Consider the following 19,910-nt stretch of genomic DNA (forward strand, 5'->3'; position numbering starts at 1 on the left):
TCTGAACCATAATTGCAAACAAAATTTTTTCCCCATATTCATATTCTTGATTCAATCCACCCCAAAAGTTTTTGTAAAAACAAATTTCACCTAGGGTTAGACAAATCATGTTGCACAAAATTTGGTGGTACATTAAATTCACCAAATAATGAATGAGGGAAGGAATAATCAAGGATATAAGATAATCTTCCATCATGAAAGCTACCCAAAATATGTAACAAAATATCATTGAAAATTCTACCACATGCTTTATTTAGAACATTCTTCCATCAGTGAACCTTTTGAATTTGAAGAGTTGAAGTGAAATTTACTATTGCATTAAATCTGAGGTTATAATCATGCCACCATTATTTGGGATTTGAAATTTTTTAAACTCCAAACAATTCAAGCAAGATGCACCTTAACGAAACAAATAGAATAACCAATTTTCTTTTAGCTAAAGTATCCAATATTTTCATATATTATATAAATATTTCTTATTAATTGGTTTTGATTTATGAGTTTGTGAATAACTTATTTTACGATAGAAGAAGTTGAACTAAATTGCGACACTCTCTATTTTTTGTTTTAATTTAAATAATTATAACTGTTGTTGCTATTTAAATTAAATTTTTTTTTGTGACAATTAGATTTTAATTGTTTTCTAGAGTGATTATGTTCTAAATGGCGGATTGTTAAATTTATGTATTAGGTTGTAGACATAAAAAACTTTCTCATCTCTTCACAATGTTATTCTTTTCCTTGCGTTCAAAAAAGATAGAAAGGACCGACCCTTCTTCATTTATTTGGAAAATAACAATCTTTTAAAATAAATAACTTATTTCCTATCTTTATTGTAAAGATCATTTCTACACATATGAAATTTGTTATTCATTATTCAAATATCATAAATAACACATTTCATTTACCCTATTTACCTATCGTATGAGTCCACTTACTCACTCTCCTTTTCCCTCATTGCCTATAGTCAATAATAATAATAATAATAATAATAATAATAATAATAATAATAATAATAATAATAATAATAATAATAATAATAATAATAATAATAACAATAATAATAATAATAATAGTAATAATAATAATAATAATAAAAATAATAATAATAATAATAATAATAATAATAATAATAATAATAATTGTTGAAGTTGTGGGATTTTAGAGAAAATGAGAAGAGAAAAAAAAAATAGGGGTTTGAATATTATTGATAATAGCTTAATGTTAAATTGATTACAAAAGATTCAATACTAATCTCTATTTATAGAGAAACATAGACTCAATTCTAAATCACGAACAAATCATAATAATAAAGAGAGATATTCTAAGATTCTCTATGATTATAAATTAATCATAGAAAATAAATTAAGATACCCTAATATAATATAAAAGATACTATAAGATATTATAAAATATTTTCTAATATTCTAATAATAATAATAATAATAATAATAATAATAATAATAATAATAATAATAATAATAATAAAAATCATCAATTCAACTCCAAATAAATCATCAAGTGTGAATGAGTTTAATCAAATAATAAAAAAGTTATCAACTTAGTCAATCACAATTCAACCACCTTCTCGTGTTTGCACCTTCAGTACCTCTTTTCTTGTTACAAGAATCAATATAACAAAATGACATGAATTGTGGTTGGTGTGTTATCGTTAACGAAATGTATATTGAGTCTAATATGTGAAAGTGACATGTTATTTATACATGTTTTCTTATTACATAAATCAATCTAACCAAATGACATGAATATAGATCGATATGCGCAGGACTTTCATAGCATTAATTAATTTATCATTGGTATAAGAGGAAGTTATTACTTGTACAGAGTAAAAGATAATATTATGACTAGACATGTAAAACTTTTACGGTTCATTTGGTGAAATTGATGGAGCTGATCAATTGAAATGGGAGCCATTTTTTTAGAGATAAATGAAAATGCACAAATAATGTTTATGTTGAAAATGAGTCGATGTCATCGATACAAAACCAACGTTGTATTTATACTAGTGCGGTCTTGTATTTATACTAGTGCGGTCTTGTGCATTTCAAATTAATTTTACTTTTCAAATGGTCTTATTTTTAGCTATTCGATTGTATCTGCATTTCTTATATATAACTATTCGATACATTCTTGATCGTAGAATAGCTATAAATAGATTGATGGTCTCTAAACTCCTTACTCAATTTCATTTTCTATATCCAATATATAATGGAAAAATGAAAGCTTAAAAGAATCACGAACATAAAATATTGAAGTTCTCCCTCTTTGCAACAACGATCGGAGGTAGATTCTTTTATTTATGTTACTATTTTGAGTTCAATTTTTAATATATGTTATCTGAGCCATGTTTTGCCTCTGCTTTTGAGTTCGTTGGTTTTTCATTTTCGGGTATTTTTATAATTTGGGTTTTAGAGCATTTAGTTTTAGAATATCACAAGAAATATTGTCCCAAGTTGAAACTTGTTGACCCACTGAAGGCTACATCAATGATAAAGGAAAAAAAATAAAAAAAGATATGTGGTTTATAAGGCAGATTTACATTGGGTCAATAATGTGTTTGCTCACTTGTGTATGGATAATAATCCTCTTTCTACAAGGTTGTGGATGATATTCATGATGGTTTTGGTTGATTTGCATATTCATTTACGGATTTGATCCATAAATTTGTTTTATGCTCTCTTCACCATATCCAGCTAGTTTGATCACATCCTACTTTGTTGGTTTCTAATTTGTATGATGACCTTTGACCATAGAAACATTGACAGCCAACTTTGATATTTGGTTTCTTGTTTTTTGATTTTTCTTCTTGACCTGGTTGTTTTGCGTCATAATGGTTGCCATGCGAAACTAACCACTCCCATGGTCGGTTTTTTTTATTTGATGTTTGCAAGGACGCCAACCAAAGCACTGCTTAAGTCAAGATTCCTTTGAGTTAGTTATCAAAACCTTGTATTAAAGGATCAAATCTCGCTATATCAGCTCATTTTGGCGAGCTGCAAAAGTAACCTTCATGGTAGAGTTACTATGTTTGAAGGTGATACACCAATCATATTATTGGTTTTACGAGAAAAGCTTTTAAAAATATAGAAACCTATTGGTCAATGAAAGGTTGTTCCCTTTAGGAAAGGATTTAACGAGTTCTCATTTTCTTCTTTTAATGATTTGCAAAGTGTTCAAACTATTGTAACTTGGAATATGAAGTCAGACCTTCTTCGTGTTTTCTCTTGGATAAAAGATTTCAATTTGGATTTGATAAGAAACATGAAGACCTAATGTTGGGTTTGTATCTACAATCTTCCCTAAATATTGGAGACCAAAGATCATTTTCACAATCACTTCAGGTGTTGGCCTCTTATATCTTATAATGAAGCAACCAACTAAAAAATATTGGGACATTTTTACTACATTTTGATCGATTTGGACATGATATAAGAGCTGAGACACCACATTCTTGTTGAACGTGAAGGGTATGAATTTGTTGTTGATGTTAAATATGAAAAGTTCATATTTTGTGAATTTTTTTAAGGTTGTAGGATATTTTATAGATAAATGTCAAAAGTATTCTAGTGGTGGTCAAGTGATATACATTTGGGATCTGACGTGGATTTGAACGTGCGCGTGTGGTGGTCAAGTGATATACATTTTGCCTTGTGAGAAAAATGTGTATGATTTAGGGAACGCCCAATGGTTCAACTTTTACCTTATATACACTAGAATGAGTTTAATATATCTCATGTGAGACAGTAGCTTTTTTCAATTCACATGTCATTGTTACATACTTCATTTAAAGGGAATGACATAATTGTTTGTAATAAGGAGAAAATCAATATTATACATATTGTTGCTTATAATTTATGAACACAGTTGCACCAGAATGAAGAATCAGACACATAATTAAGGAACCAAATCAAACTCATGCACACACTTTACCCTAAGTTCTCATCATTTAAATATCATAAATTGACAATTGACAAATCTCTATACTACCACATGTTTTTCATTTACCAATGACTTGTCCTTGCTATTTCTATTTAAGATTCACACAACTCTAAAAATGTTAATCTCGGTTAACATGTGCAATATCCATCTTTGTTAACACCGAATGGATAATCTATGACAATAAAACATCATTTTAAATTTTTCATATTTAATTCCTCTAAAATGAGTCTTCACATAATAACAAGGAATCTCAACCATTGATGAGAAAATCAATAACTAATATCACATGTACACACCTAACAAACATTAATTTGTTAAAAATCTTTTAATAGCAGCAATCACACACCATTACTAGACATTTCTTTAGATTCATAATCAGAATAAACCAAACAAACATTGCTAATATAGCACTTCACAAACATAAAACTCTACAATGAAATACACATTTACCTCTGCGTTTCGTCAACAAAATTAATCAAATTTAAGATGCACCAAATTTTCCTCAAAACACACTAAAAGCTTTCAACTTCTCCACTAAATTGAAAATCTACCATCTATAAAAAAAAAATCAAGATCCATTCTATCATTTCAAAAATAAATTATCAATGTTCTTTCACAATATAAAACGCAATTTAGAAAATCGATAACCTCAACCATAACCACTATTTTTTGGAAAGGTATAAACTAAGAAAAATCATTTTTCTTTAATCACCAAAACAACATTAATATATTAGAATTCTCCTCACCGCTAATTATGTGCCAACGATCTCAATTCCTTTTCGAGACTCAATGAGCTAACTACATAAATATAAATATTTATAACATTTTGTTCACAACTAAAATTTATCCAACGACAACAAAATTCTAAAATTATATCTTTTTCATACACCAAACTTTTAAAACCAAATAATCTACATTATTTAGTTAAAACTAAATAAAACGAATATTTTTCCAAATCCCACATACACACACTCGACTATTAAAGCACCAAAAGTTTGAGTTAATAAAGTACTCTAAACTTTTTCTTTTTAAACTCAGTCCAAGAGTAATTAAAAGTGTAACATTTTATACTCTAAACATTTTAATTTCAATCTAACTTTTTGCTCAAACTCTTTAACTTAGTTAAAATTTGAACTTTTTCACAATTTTAACAACTCTAAATTTTCTTTTGTAAAATTTTAGCTTCAGTTCAAACTCATTTATTTGAAAATAACTCATTACATAACTCAAACACATCAAAAATCAATTTTTTTTTTAACCATTACTAACAAAATCACCATCAACAACAACAACAACAACAACAACAAAGAATCTGTTACAAACTCAAAAATTTCACTCATTCCCCCACCGTATAAAGTTTATGAATTTAGGGAGAAAAAAAAAATGAGGAAGTAAGTGTCTCACCTCAAATAAATTAGCTCACAAGCACCACCTTGTAGAGATGAACAACTTTCCTTCCTAACACTTCTTGAATGGAAGCTTAAATCTAGTAGAAAATGGAGGTTTTTGTTTTTTTTTTTTTTAACCAACACCACTTCTTCTTTTTTGAAACAGAAAGAAAGAAGAAAGGGAGGGGACGACACTAAAGAGAAATGCTTAGGTAAATAATTAGGTATACTATAAAATCATCATAATAACATCTAAATACTCTTACACATATCACATCACTCGTTTTTCAATCTAATTTAATAAAAATATCTACTCTCGTTACAACTCAATTGATAGATGAGTTTATCAGCAACGAGTGATATTTTAAAATTTTAGGCATATTATAAAATCATCATAATAACATCTAAACACTCTTACACATATCACATCACTCACTTTTCAATCTAATTTAATAAAAATATCTACTATCATTGCAACTCAATTGACAGATGAATTTATCAGCAACGAGTGATATTTTAAAATTTTATCGATATTAAATTCTCCATAACTTAATTAAATTACTCTCTGATAAATAACTTTAATCGGGTTTCCAAATATATATATATTAAACATATTAGTAACTTTAACAAAATATATTTTTGGTACTTAATTTATAAAATAAAAAATTAGGCTAAAGGTCTAAGCAATTCAACACAAAATACACTAAAATTGCATAAATTAGAGTTTAGAAAATTCAGGATCTTACAACTCCCCAATCATTCTCAAAGGAAGAGATGGAGACATGATTTTCTGAGTGGACAATCGATTTTCTATTTATAGACCCAAAGCCAATGGAAGACAATGAAAACTACGAGATTCTTGGACTTAACATATCAGTGATAGATAGGACTTCAAAGGAGTTAGATCTGGAAGAGTCGAAGGTAGAGGTATTCTCGAGAAAGAGGTTATGTATGTTGTGACTTATATTATATGGGGTTTGTCCTTGTTATACGCCCTTTTGTGCTGTTTTCGTATTTTAATGTGATTATCTTACACATTTTTATGAATGTACTTATACTATACTTTGACAGTTAACTTTGATTGGTGGTTCCATGTTTCACTTTTTGGGTATTCATGGAGGGATTGAATTCTTGGAGCTACACTTCCGAGAAGCTGTTTGTCGAGAATAACTCAGGGATATGAGCTGTGGCTAATCTGATATCATAGCCCTAGAGTATTTTCAAGTGTATATTTGGGGGATATATATGTTTTAGACTGTTTTTACTGATGGGCACCTATGCTATATATTATTATATCCAAAGAAAATCTTTTTGTGAACTTATTTCGAAGAATCTTTAAATTTGAATTGTGTGCAAGACGCTATTAGTTTTATTTAAAATTTAAAGAAATATTTTTATAGGTATTTTAAGGAAAATGCATTTTATCGCATGTTATTTGAGAATTTGTTTTGAAAGAAAATATGTTCTCGTTGTTAAAAATTCGGGTATTACAAGCTCCCTGTATCATGATGCATCAACAAGCAACCAAAAGTATCTTCTCTAGATTCCTCAACACTATTAGCTTCACTTGCCTCTTGAGTTGAATATTATTTCCTCTACCTCCTAGACTAAGTATTATTCAAAGCTTCTTCAGATCTATCAAATTATAATCTCTAGATTTCTTCAAGAATTATGACTTCATTCCCCTCTTGAGTTGAGTTTGTATAGTGCCTCTAAAGTCTTCCCACTAGAGACATTTTAGTCTTCTCAACACTTCTAACAAACTTTGCACTATTGAGAAACTAGGTGTTTACTTGTCTCTCAAGACTTACCTTTAAAAAAAAAGGTGGTTGCCACTACTTGGTCTTATTACAAAAAATTGAGTTTATATCATATGTTAACACAAAGTCATCCTATTATTCTATTTTTGATAAAGATTATATTAGAATATAAATCATATATCAATTATAATAAAAATTAACTTAGTTAAGAAGTCATTTATTTGGAACATAGTTGGTTGATGTACCCCAAGTTTTAATAACTCTCTCAACAGAGAGCGTATGACATATTCTCTTAAGTTTTTCAAAGTGTAGATAGACATTTGACTCTCTCTCTCATAAAATTATGTGGACTTCGTTGAACAAAAAAGTTGTTGCAATTGTACAAATAGTTGTCCATGATAAGACAAGTCGTCACATAGCTTGGTAGATTGTATCTTGTACTTTGTATTTTCAGAAGATCAGACGCCTTATTTTGATTAATCAATTGTTATTTTCTCTAGAGCCAATGTTCTACAAAAGGAAGTGTCATTCCAGATTTCATGATACTTTCGTTTCTTTGGCCCTCATCATCAGATGTTCTTTGTTATCAAACTCAGAGTATTGATGCAAAGCTTATATGTATTTTTAACGCTTCTTTTGTTTTATTTGTTTGACTAAATGAATCAGACGATGATTCACTAGAGAATAATGACAATACTTATTAGGTGGAACCAATATATAGGTCTATCAGAATCACATTTTTTTTATCGATTCTACTTTTTCTAAGTTATAACTTACTTTAGCAATAACAATTTATAATTAATATATCTCTAGATAATAATATTAATTCATAATGTTTCTTGTAATAAGGTGTGGATAATTATTATTAAGTCACAAATACTTATGTTGCTAGTGTAGATAGTTAACAACATAGATTCTGGTTTAACTTTATATCTTGCACACTTGAAGTAACCTATTAAGGAACAATTGTTATTTGACTTTATGGTTAAATAAGTTTTTAGTTTATATAAAATCTCACAATTTTATTTTTAGTCTTTATAAAAAAATTTCATTTTCATTTTTAGTCTTTGGTTTTATAATCTAATTATTGTGTATCTTTCGAATTTTTGAATATTTTTTATCAGTAATGTTTAGGACGTGCTTAACAACTACTTTGCAAAAATTTAGAATTTTTTAACAAATGATAAATTAAATACAAATTTTAAAACTTTTGATAAAAATTCATATTTAATTTATTATTTGTTAAAAATTTCTAAGTTTTTGTAGCTAAATTTTTTATAATGTCTTAAACATCAGTGAAAAAAATCATTCAAAAATTCGAAGATTAGACAATAGTTAGATTAAAATCAAGGACTAAAAATGAAAATGAAATTTTTATAAGAACTGTGAGATTAAAGATTAAAAATAAAACTGTGAGACTTTATAAGAATTAAATAATTATTTAATATTTTATTTTATTATCACCAAAATATCAATAATAGGTATTTGTATCTGAACCAATTTGATTCTTACATGGATGTCTAAAAGTAGTGACCACTCATTGATAATAATAAAATGACCCAACCTATTAGAGTTCATTTGTAAACAAAACCCAACACATGTCATTCATCGTATAATTAGTGGTTAGTAATTGACCAAGATTTATTAAGTAATAATTCATAATAATTAATTAATTAATCTAATATTCTCCCACTTGTATAACAATAATTAATTACTAAAAAAAAATAGGAATTTTAAAACTTTGAGTTTCAATTGAACTGGCTCTCAATAGTAACGCAAAAAATTATAAGTAGAATTAGTGCAACAAGACAGAAAGTTAGATGCAGCCATAACAAAGTTGTTTTCCAAATTGAAAGTATACAACTTGCTCTTAAAAAAACTTACCTTCAACCCAGAAACCAATTCAAGACCTCTCATAATTGTTTTCAGCTCCATAGATTTTTCAAACATCCTTCACCTACAAAAATTGTAAATCTTAAAGAACTCCAAAGAATGAATTTATAATAGTGACTTCTTCTCCTACCAACCGAAATACTTTTCCCAACCTTACAATCTTAATAGAGGTGGGAATTATAGTAGAAATTAGCCTAACATACAGTTTTCCTCCACCTATTTTAGTAAATATGTAATTCTAGTCTTTAATTTTTGAAATTAAAAATAATTAATTAACTTTTTAATATTTTTCAAATTACTTTTATTCTCTTTAAAAATTTCTCAAATTTTTGTTTTCGAATTTATATTTAAATTACTTTTATTTACTTTAAAATAAAGACATCCAATTTAATTTATAGACTTACATGCCTTTATTTTTGAAAAATAAAAGTAATTAAAACAAGTCATTTGAATTTTGTTAGGATATTTTTAAAGCAAAAAAAAAATATTAAAAGAAATTGAAGAAAAAAATTATTTTATATTTTTATATTCAGAAACTTTTAAAACAAAGAAAATATATTAAAAAAGTTATTATTTTTTATTTTTAGAAATTATTAAAGTAGTATATATCAAGTAAATTAAAATTCAACATCATCATAATTTTTTATATCATATAAATTTTATTTTTATGTCAGATATTAAATATAAATATATATCCCACCGAAAATTCAAACCTAGATTTACAGAATTTAACCCTTTCAACTGGACTCATTTTTTCTTGGTTACTTCATATAAACTTTTCTACTCATCATTTAAGTTATTATCATATTTTCAACTTGAAACTCAAATAAAAATAAATGATCAAATGTCAATGTTATCGGGAGAGTAAAATTACAAAAACAAATAAAAAAAATAAAAATTGTGAATTTTCTAAAATATGGAGAAACCAAAACTGTATTTTAATAAATAAATAAAAAAAATACTGTGAACATTTCTTAGAAAAAAAACCACACATATAACATTTGTTACACTAAAAGTTAATATTGTAAAATATCAAGTATCCATGAAATATATGAAATAACAAGTAAAATATTACATTAAACTTAAAGTATTATTACTAAAATAGAAATCAAATAAATATTAAAAAATATGTATGCAATTAATTTTTTTAAAAACAATTTAAAATTGATCTTATCAGAATATTTTCATAAACAAGATCCATAATAATTCAGTTTTGCAAAATTGGTTTTCTTTTTCTTAATCAATTATTTTATGACTTTTATTTGAATACGAACATCTCTGCGCCTATTGTAAAACTCTTTCTTCCAAATAAACTTCAATTAATTATTAAAAAATAAAATTTACAATTCAAAATCATTCTTTATGATAGAAGAATAAAATTGTTAGTTTTATTTTCTTTCCAATTTCGTTCCTATCCACAGATCAGAGCATATAATATTTATTTTCTTTTGACATCAGGATCTGTCCATGTGCTGTGCAACATGGGAATATATGAGGTTCACAAATTTGTTCTTCCAACTTCAATGTCAACATTTTCTTAGCATTTTTTTTGAACATAAGCCCTTGCACTTGCATTTAGGATTAAAATTGAGGGTTGGACCAAAAAAATAAATCAGAATGTAGGAGAGAGGAAGAGAGGTTTGACTTCATTATTAAAACATGAAATGTGTGATACAATATATTCCTTCCAAATATAAAATAATAATAATAACAATAATAATAATAATAATAATAATAATAATAATAATAATAATAATAATTAAGCAAATAAGCCTCATCATCCATTATACAAATAAAAGATAATAATATCAAATGATTATCAAACATTGGGATTTTCTTAAGGAGAGGGCTAATATTGTGTACTATATGTATTGAGGAAACTCTATTATTTTCTAACTGATCATAACCACTTTTTTTGGATAAATCATCAGCCAAAAGCAAATGAAACTAAACAACCACAATATGCTTCATGAAAAGGACAAAAGAATAGTTGCTTTGTGTTCATCTAACAGTACTCCGTTCTCAGAAGTGTGATATGCATCTTCTATGACGAGCAGCCACTGTTTTCTTTCTCTGCTTAGTTTCTTCTTTCCAGCTTTTGGCAATGTCATGAGACACACTAATTGCATCCAAAGATGCACCAGAAAGACCTCTCCCTGTAAATCCAACAGCATAAAGACCACTTTTTCCTTTCCATCCATTTGGAAATGGATCTTTTGGCATCCCATCATTGGAAAAAAACTCATTTTCCTATTTTCAATACATAACATAGCATTGTATTAGTCCATGGAACAAATAAATAATTATCAGCTTAAACAAATTGAACCACCAATTCTAGTTGTATAATTATCAACATTTAAATTACTTGTCCTTAAAAAGGCAACATTATTAGTATTTGAACATATTCTATAAGAATTTTTACATCAAAAATTACTAGTACATCAAATGTTTACAAACTTATGAGAATTTTTAAAATTCAAAAACAGAGAGAGAAGAAAACAACAAAAACCATTGCTTTCACTAGAACAGTGTACACCAGTTACAACTTGGGAAGAAAAACAAATCACAAGTGGATACCAGAAGAAACATTTATTGCATAATATCATCAAAAGTAAAAACAAAACCACCAACCAAAACTAATAATATGAACCATTAGTTTGAATAGACAGATTTATCTTCAAAATTTTAAGCATCTATCAAAATAGTCCTATATTTATAAATTGACGAATACATCTTTAAAATTGCAAAGTGTTCGTCAAATAGTCCATCCATTAATTTTAAGAGACCAACTTGCTTATTTTATCATTGAGGGAGAGAGAGAAGGAACAAACAAACAGTGTTTCAAATTAAACTCAATCAACTACCATAACTACCAGCAAGAATCCAATGCAAGTGAAAAAAGAAAAAATATATATCAGTAAATGAATAATAAAGTGTAAAGAATTAAGGACTAATAACAAACCTTAAGCCATGAAGGTACATTGCTACGATATCCTGTAGCAAGAACAACAGAATCAATATTAAGAACTTTTCCATCAACAAGTTCAACTTTTCCTTGTGAAAATCTTCTTATTCCAGGAACAACTTCAATGTGACCAGATCTAATTTTCTCAAGTGCTCCAATATCTAAAACTGGTGTCTTCCCTGAAATGTTCTTAAGCTCTAAAGGTCCAATACATGGCCTTTTAAGACCATACTTTTCAACATTCCCCAAAATCAAACGAGTCAGAACAAGTAATATCTTATCAACCATCCAAATTGGTAACTTTGTCATCAACATAACTGCAAGCTCAAATGTTGATTTTCCAAATACTTCTCTTGGCAACACATGAACCTGATAATCAAAATCCCAAAAAAAAAAAATTGTTAAATCTTTATACTGAAAAATAAAAACTTTGATCAAAATTAACATAATTCATTTGTTCTGACCTCAAATCCACAACACTATATACAAAGACACGGTGCTGTAGACTTGAGGTCAGAACATAATCAGCGTGAATTTCGATACTCACCGAGCTTCTAACCACCATGGATGGATTTGCATTATGATTACAAAGATCAAGAGAAACTTCCATGCCAGAATTTCCACAGCCAACAACAAGCACTTTCTTTCCACCATAACCCTCACCAGATTTATAATCACAAGCATGCATAACACGTCCACCAAAATCATCCAAACCTTCAAACTCAGGCACAACTTTCTCAGAATTTTCGCCAGTAGCAACAACAAGCCACCTACAAATATACTCAACTTCAACATCATCATCATCATCATCAGCAGCATGAGCAAGTGAAGTAAAAGTGTTTATTTTCCTAATAGTCTTAACCCTCCAAAGACCAAAGGTTTGATCATACTTAGCAGATTGAACTGTTTCATTGAAATTAGGATTAATATTAAAATGTTTAGCATAAGATTCAAGGTAGTTAATAAACTGAAATTTAGAAGGGTATTCTGGGAAATAATCAGGGAAAGGAAAATTGGGTAGTTGACAGAATTTTTTAGGGAGGTGAAGTTTAAGACGGTTGTAAGTTCTGTTTTGCCAAAGGGAAGCAATGCAGTTAGCTCTTTCTAGAAGAATGGAAGGGACATTTTGGTCTTTTAAACAAGCTGCTACTGCTAGACCTGATGGACCAGCCCCTACTATTACTGGTCCAGTTACCCATATGCAACGGGTTTTGAATATGTCTTCTGGGTTTAATGTTTCAACCATTGGTGGCATGTTTAGACTAATGTTATGATGATGAGGCATTTTTATCACAGGTTCTGTTGTTTCTTTCAATTCAAGAGTGGAGACTGAATGGGGTACTATGGGGGTATAAATAGTGTTCAGGGGGTGTGTTTTCTCATGTGCTTTCAGAGTCTCATTTTATATCATTTTTCAATATCAATGCAATAAATTAAATATGTTCGTCGTTTCATTTTCATTCATCACTTTATTTATTCTTTGTCTCTCACTTTCTATCAATTAATTATTATATTATTCTTTTTATTTCTTTTTCACTCTAGGTATCAACTAGATGTTTGAGTATTTACTGTCTTTTTTTTAAATAAAATCACTAACGATAGTAAATATAGCGCATGTGTGTGGGAATATATTTGATATTTAACTGTATAATTAATGTGTTTCATAGTTATACTTTTTTAGAAGATTTAATCGATATATAATAACAGTATACAGATATTTTATCTAATTGTTTTAATCACAATAGTTAAATTATATAAATTATTTGATTTTAATTCTTTCTATTTAAAAGGAATATAAAAGTAAAAATGGAAAATAACATTATAAATTAATGATATACAATAAAATTGCCTCGTAACTGTAGATCGCATGATAAAAAAGTTATAGAGACATTTAATTTTAATTTATTGGATAAGAATTCCAACCCATAATACCTTCTAAGTATTTAGTGTCTGTTATTTTTTCTTTTTTTTGATACAAAGCGTGTGTGATTTTCGTAGATAGATGTCTTTAGACTTGTGTGAATATTTTATGTTGGAATGGAAAATATATATTTTATTATATTTAATGCATGGTTATATTTCGATTTATATTACATAGTGCATTAGTGCATCATTCGCATTGAACCATAAGATATTTAGTGCATGATTCTATTTTTATTTATATTACATAATGCATTAATATTTTGTTATTAATACAACTTGCTGATTTTGTAAAAAATAATATTAATAATCACATATTAAATCTAAATAGTATAAAACAAATTCGCCAAAAACAATCAATCACGTATTAAATCATGTAAAAAGAATTATCTTTTTTAAATTTTTGAATAATTTGTATACAAATGATAACAATTTTAAAATTTTAAAATTTAAAAAAATATATTCTTAAATTTATTTCTTTTGAATCATTTAACCTCAAAAAAATATATTATGTGTCACTCATATTATAAAACCAAACTGATAAAATTTTAAATAAACATAAACAATAAAAAAATCTAATAAGGAGTTTAATAAAATTTAGCGCATACCAATTTTTGTTTCTGTAATAATATGTGTAAATATTTGATGGATACTAATTTTTGTTTGAGTACTAAAAAAAGATATATGTGTGTGCGCTTTTGCATGTGCATTTACACAATGTTTTTTTATTTTTATGTACTAAAAATTAAATTAAATTAAATTTATTATTTTTTAATTAAATTTTGTAACACTTAAATTTCTAACTTAAAAATAAATTTTTAAATTATTAATTAATTTTAAAACTTAATTTTCAATCAAAATTCACGAGAAGTGTTTTTGATCTTTGATTTTATATATGCATTATAATATGCAAATAAAAAAAATAAAAACTTAATATAAATGTAGTTTATAAAATTAATTTAATAAAGTATATATATTATTTAGTTTCCCAAATTAAAAGAAATTTGAATTATAGACGAAAACAAAGTCCTCAAAGTCTTTTTCTCCGAAATCTCTTAATCCTTTCCATCTCTTCATTCCTTTTTATCAAAAACAACTCTCACGCCCTTCTTCTCCAAACTGGAAACAAAGGCAAATAACATTCTACTTTTCCTTGCTATATTGTTTTATTTTCGGTCAGAACTCATGTTTATCACTTAATTCTAATTTTCGTTGGACATTCTAAATGTGAACTAAAAATTAAATTATGTTTTATTTATTATTTTTTAATAAAAATTCGTAACACTTAAATTTCTAACGTAAATATAAATTTATAATTAAATTATAGATTAATTTTAAAACTAAATTCTCAATTAAATTTCAAAAGAACTCATGTTTGATCTTTAGTTTTATATCTGCACTATAATATGTAAAATAATTAAGAAATTAATATAAATTTTATTTAGAAAAATAATTTTAAAAAAGAATATATATATTTAAGTAGAGTTTTAAAATTAAAATTTTTCAAAAAATAACAAAAATAAATTGTCATATGAAATAATTAAATGTAAACGTATTCGAATTAAATTCTAACTTTTTAGTTTCTTTATCTTTTTTATATATAATCAATCCAAGAAAGTATCACAGTGTACGTCTATATATGGTAATGGATCAATGTATTTTTTATTTATTTGTTTCATTCTATTTATATTATAGTAATAATAAATTTTAATTTTAATTTTAATTTAATCATATAAAATATTAAGTGCTCTATTGAAAATATTTAGCAAAAGTTTATTAAAAGAAGACATGTGTATTGATGTAGTTTTTGAATTTGCAAAATATTTTATTAAATACTTCAAAAAATATAGAGAATATAGATTTGTAAATATTATTGTTTTTGTTGAAAAATTAACAAAGAAATAGAGATCGAATGTACTTTTGTTAACTAATGTCTAATTTATAGAAAAATATTATGATAAAGCTGTATATAATACGTACATTATACAAATATTAAGTCTATCGCCTTAATTCTTTTAGGATTCATTATTTATATTATAAATTAAATAACTGACACACTTAATAGAAATTTTTGAATAATATATATGACACATACAAAGAGAATTTTTGTCTTGAAAAACTTAAATAATTTTCTAATAATGAAAATAATCAAAGTTAAAATTTATATTACATAGTTATTTGATAAAATTTAATTATTTTTATAATGTCTGTATAATTTATACAATATATTAATCATCGTTGTTATTGTTGCATCTATTGAAACGCATTGCTCTAAATTTAAATGATTAACATCTTAATTATTTGTGATCTACTATATTTCAAGATAGATTAAATAAATAGTCTTACTTTCATTTTTATTGAAAATGATTTTTTAAAGAATCTTAATTATAATAGATAGATTATTAATGTTCTTGCAAATAAAAATATAATGATCATGACTTTTCATTTTTATAGTTCTCCTAGGCATCAAACATTTAGGACTGGTCTTGCACAAACTCAATGGGTGACAATATTACAAGTTGGCCCTTATGTATAAATGAAAAAAAAAATTAATAAATGTCAGTAGGCTATTTTTTAAAAAATTAATCTTTAATTCATTATTGTCCATATTGCATGAGAAATAAGAATTTCTTATTAAAATAAAATACATAATAAAGTAAAGAAGTAAAGGTATAAAACTTCTATAATTAATACACTTAAGAAATAATTATTTTCTTCGTTTCTTAATAATTGTCGCATTTGTTAGAAAAATTTATCTTAAATTAAATATTGTTTTTTATTTCTAATGCAATTTTAATTTCTTTTTATAAAGATAATATAGTAAAATTTTATGTATTATATTTTTTAATATGTATAAAATAATTAAATACGATAATTCTTTTAAAACGGAGGGAGGATCTTTATTCTGTACATAATCTTCCTTATTTATATAGAATATAATGTAGAGTACCATCCAATAATTCAAACAGTCACAACATTCGCATAAGTACAATATTATAATATTACAGGTTATAAGTTTGTAATATGATATTCCATGTCATTATGTTTGATTAAACAGTAGTCATTTCATGAGGACATGAATGCAAAAGACAACTACGAAACAAAACAAAGTTAACAAAATTTAGTCTTTGGAGCTAATTGCATTATTCTACGCCTTACTTCTTTTATGTGGAAAACAAGAAATAAGATAGGTGAGTTCCAAAAATGGGTTGAGGAAGTTTAAAAAGTTTTTCATAGGGTTTTAAAACAAAGAAAGTGAATATTCCTTTTAATCAAATATACGAGAAATTAAGTAAATAAAAATAAATATATTTAATTTAAATTTTAGATAAAATATATTAATTTTTGTTAATTTAATTTTTACTTATATTTAAATAAGATAAAATAATATTTTTTTTCTAAAAGTGAACTATGGTAATGTATTTCTCATATAAATTTTAATTAATTATAAAAATTGTGTTGAAAAATATATATTAGAGAATATATTGTTATCACTTTTCAAATTATAATAATATATTTCTTTCGATTTCATAAATATTATCACATTTTCAAGGAGTCAAAAATCATATCTAAAAATGTACGATATAATTACTATTACGTGGTTCACTTTGAAATTACATTATACAATTTATTTACAATTTTGATGTATTTATGTCAGTGAAAATATTTTAATAATTAATAAAATAATAAAATTAATTTGATAAAGCTTGTCATTCAATTTTTTTTATTTAGAATTTCTCATTAATTTGTATAATATGACAAAATATGACAGTATTTTGATCAATTTAATCGAGAACTGACACGTCATATGGTCCAAGAGTATTCTCGAAAAAGAATCGACGTAATATATAATTAAAATATTTATGTGACTTTAAATATAAACAAAATTAATTTAAATAAATTTGATGTATTTGACTTTCAAGATAATTATTTATGATGGACTTAATTACTTTTTTGAAATGTGAAAAAGGCATGTGTTTCTGATGTTAATTGGGTTTATACTTTATACATTCATGTAATCTTTGGCGTTAGAGCTTTTTCAGAAAATGGGAAAGTGGGTGTCTAATAACTTTGTTTTTTTAAGGAAAGGGTGTCTAATAATTTCTTGTTGTTGCAATTATTGGAAATGCAAATCAAAACCAAAGTATAATTTTGTAAAAATAAGAAAATTGATCTAGCTGTATAGTTCTTATTTGGTAACAAATTTACGTAGTGATTCTTTGTGATTTTGTACTAATTATAGCATTAGATACATGTGTATGTTTCACTGTATTAAAAGATGGAATTACTAGAAGAAATTAATTAGAGATATGTTTTTTCACATGAAATGCATTTTTTTTTACATATATAACTAAAAAGGAGAATGTATATAAAATATATTTAAGGTGGAACACACATTTAAGGTGCAACTTGCATATATACGATCCAAGATATAATTGACATAGACCAAGATATTAATTACTTCATTATCAAGAAACAAACTCATGCAATATAGAAAAACTTAATCAAAATTTTTATAAATACTCCTATATGTAAAATAAAAGTGGTTTTTTTTCCCTATAGATCATTTTCACACAAATTACACTTTTAAAAAGTTTGCATCAATTAAGAAAAAACACGAGAAAATACCAACTTGTGATTATTAACATTATCTAGCAAGTCCAAACTCCTAATCGAGGCAAGGATGACAAGGATAGCCATCAATTATATACGTGGAGTAGTAGTTGAACATAGACTCCTAGCTAGATTCATACATTATTATTGAAGTTAGAACTTCCTATCTCTAAGATATTTTTCTAACCATAATTAAATTCCAATTGCTAATGTACACACCATGAAACATTACACATTTTCAAACTATTGAGGAATTATTTGGTAATGTATTGAGATTAGGGATTAAGGAGCCCTCCCCATGTGCATGAGACTTTGATCTTGTAACCTTCAATCTTCTCATAGAGAACTACGTCATGAATTTCTTTTATCTTTGTGTTAATTATAAATTTTGTAACATTTTGTTTTCTTAGTAACTTCTACCATACATTAGTATACTAAATAGTTTTGAGATATTTCCTTTATAAACTAATACATTAAGATTATTTTTATAAATTAAAAAATTATTTATTAACTTTTAAATTTTAAGATAGACCATTTAATAAAAAAAACATTATTTCGTTATTTATAAGTATTATTTTAATTTTTTAAACTTTATTATAAAAATATTCAATATTCATTATAAATAATAAAAATTAAATTTCATTTCACATACACTTTTTATAAATAATATTTAATTATTATAATTATATAAATAATAAGAAAGAATTTTTTTTAAAAATTATTTAACTACTTAACTAAGAATAATATTTAACTATTTTAATTATTTAAGTAAGAATAATTCTTATTGTTACCGACCTAATGTTAACAAAAGGCAATAATTGCACTGCATTTAAATTGCAATTACCATTTTAACCACCCAAACATTTCAATATTGCCACTATACTTTATTATGGCACTTTTATCAATCTTCGTCAAATAGCGTGTTTGATGTATGTATATAAAATAATACAATTCTTAATTTAAAAGTTAAATGTATTGGTACATGTAGCTTATGACAAATTCTTTACTTTTTCTCTTAAATTTGTAATTTTTTTGGGAAAGTATATTTACTACTAATGTTTTTGTTGGGGAGATAGTATTTCTCCACTTTTGGTTTAATGCATTAAGGTCTATCTAGAATGTCTTCGTTCGATCATGTGAAAAATTATAAAATTGTTTTGAAAGCATAAAAAACAATCAATTGATTGAAACAAATCATTGTACCAATGAATGAACTAAATGAAATTTATAAGAAAGTCAATTCAAATAATTGTGAAAGAATTTACGCAATTTGTTTGAAAGTACTATATATATTCCGCTTATATAAAAGTCTTTAGTATCATAATCATAATATACATCATGTATGTGTATAGTATATAAATATAAATATAAATATAAATATAAATATAAATATACTTCACTTTTTTATTT

The 19,910-nt window shown here is 25.7% G+C and overlaps 1 protein-coding gene across 1 annotated transcript; it reads right to left on the reverse strand.

Moving 5' to 3' along the window:
• Nucleotides 1–10,760: 10,760 nt before the first annotated feature.
• On the reverse strand, nucleotides 10,761–13,340 carry LOC101507290 (probable indole-3-pyruvate monooxygenase YUCCA3). The gene is made up of 3 exons (XM_004497675.4): nucleotides 12,514–13,340; nucleotides 11,964–12,335; nucleotides 10,761–11,251 (listed from the first exon to the last, which is right to left on the reverse strand). The coding sequence occupies exons 1-3, from the start codon at nucleotides 13,249–13,251 to the stop codon at nucleotides 11,024–11,026; spliced, it is 1,338 nt and encodes a 445-aa protein (XP_004497732.1). The 5' UTR covers nucleotides 13,252–13,340; the 3' UTR covers nucleotides 10,761–11,023.
• Between the last annotated feature and the right edge of the window lie 6,570 nt (nucleotides 13,341–19,910).

Source organism: Cicer arietinum, chromosome 4 (genome assembly GCF_000331145.2).
Source record: "Cicer arietinum cultivar CDC Frontier isolate Library 1 chromosome 4, Cicar.CDCFrontier_v2.0, whole genome shotgun sequence".
NCBI classification, from domain to species: Eukaryota; Viridiplantae; Streptophyta; class Magnoliopsida; order Fabales; family Fabaceae; genus Cicer; species Cicer arietinum.

Bases quoted from the DNA above. Each gene is read 5' to 3' on its own strand.
- LOC101507290 (XM_004497675.4), bottom strand. From the start codon at position 13,251: ATGCCTCATCATCATAACATTAGTCTAAACATGCCACCAATGGTTGAA. The intron at 12,336-12,513 runs GTGAGTATCGAA...TTTGATTATCAG, and splicing joins CCATGGTGGTTAGAAGCTCG to GTTCATGTGTTGCCAAGAGA. The intron at 11,252-11,963 runs GTTTGTTATTAG...TATTGAAAATAG, and splicing joins ATGTACCTTCATGGCTTAAG to GAAAATGAGTTTTTTTCCAA.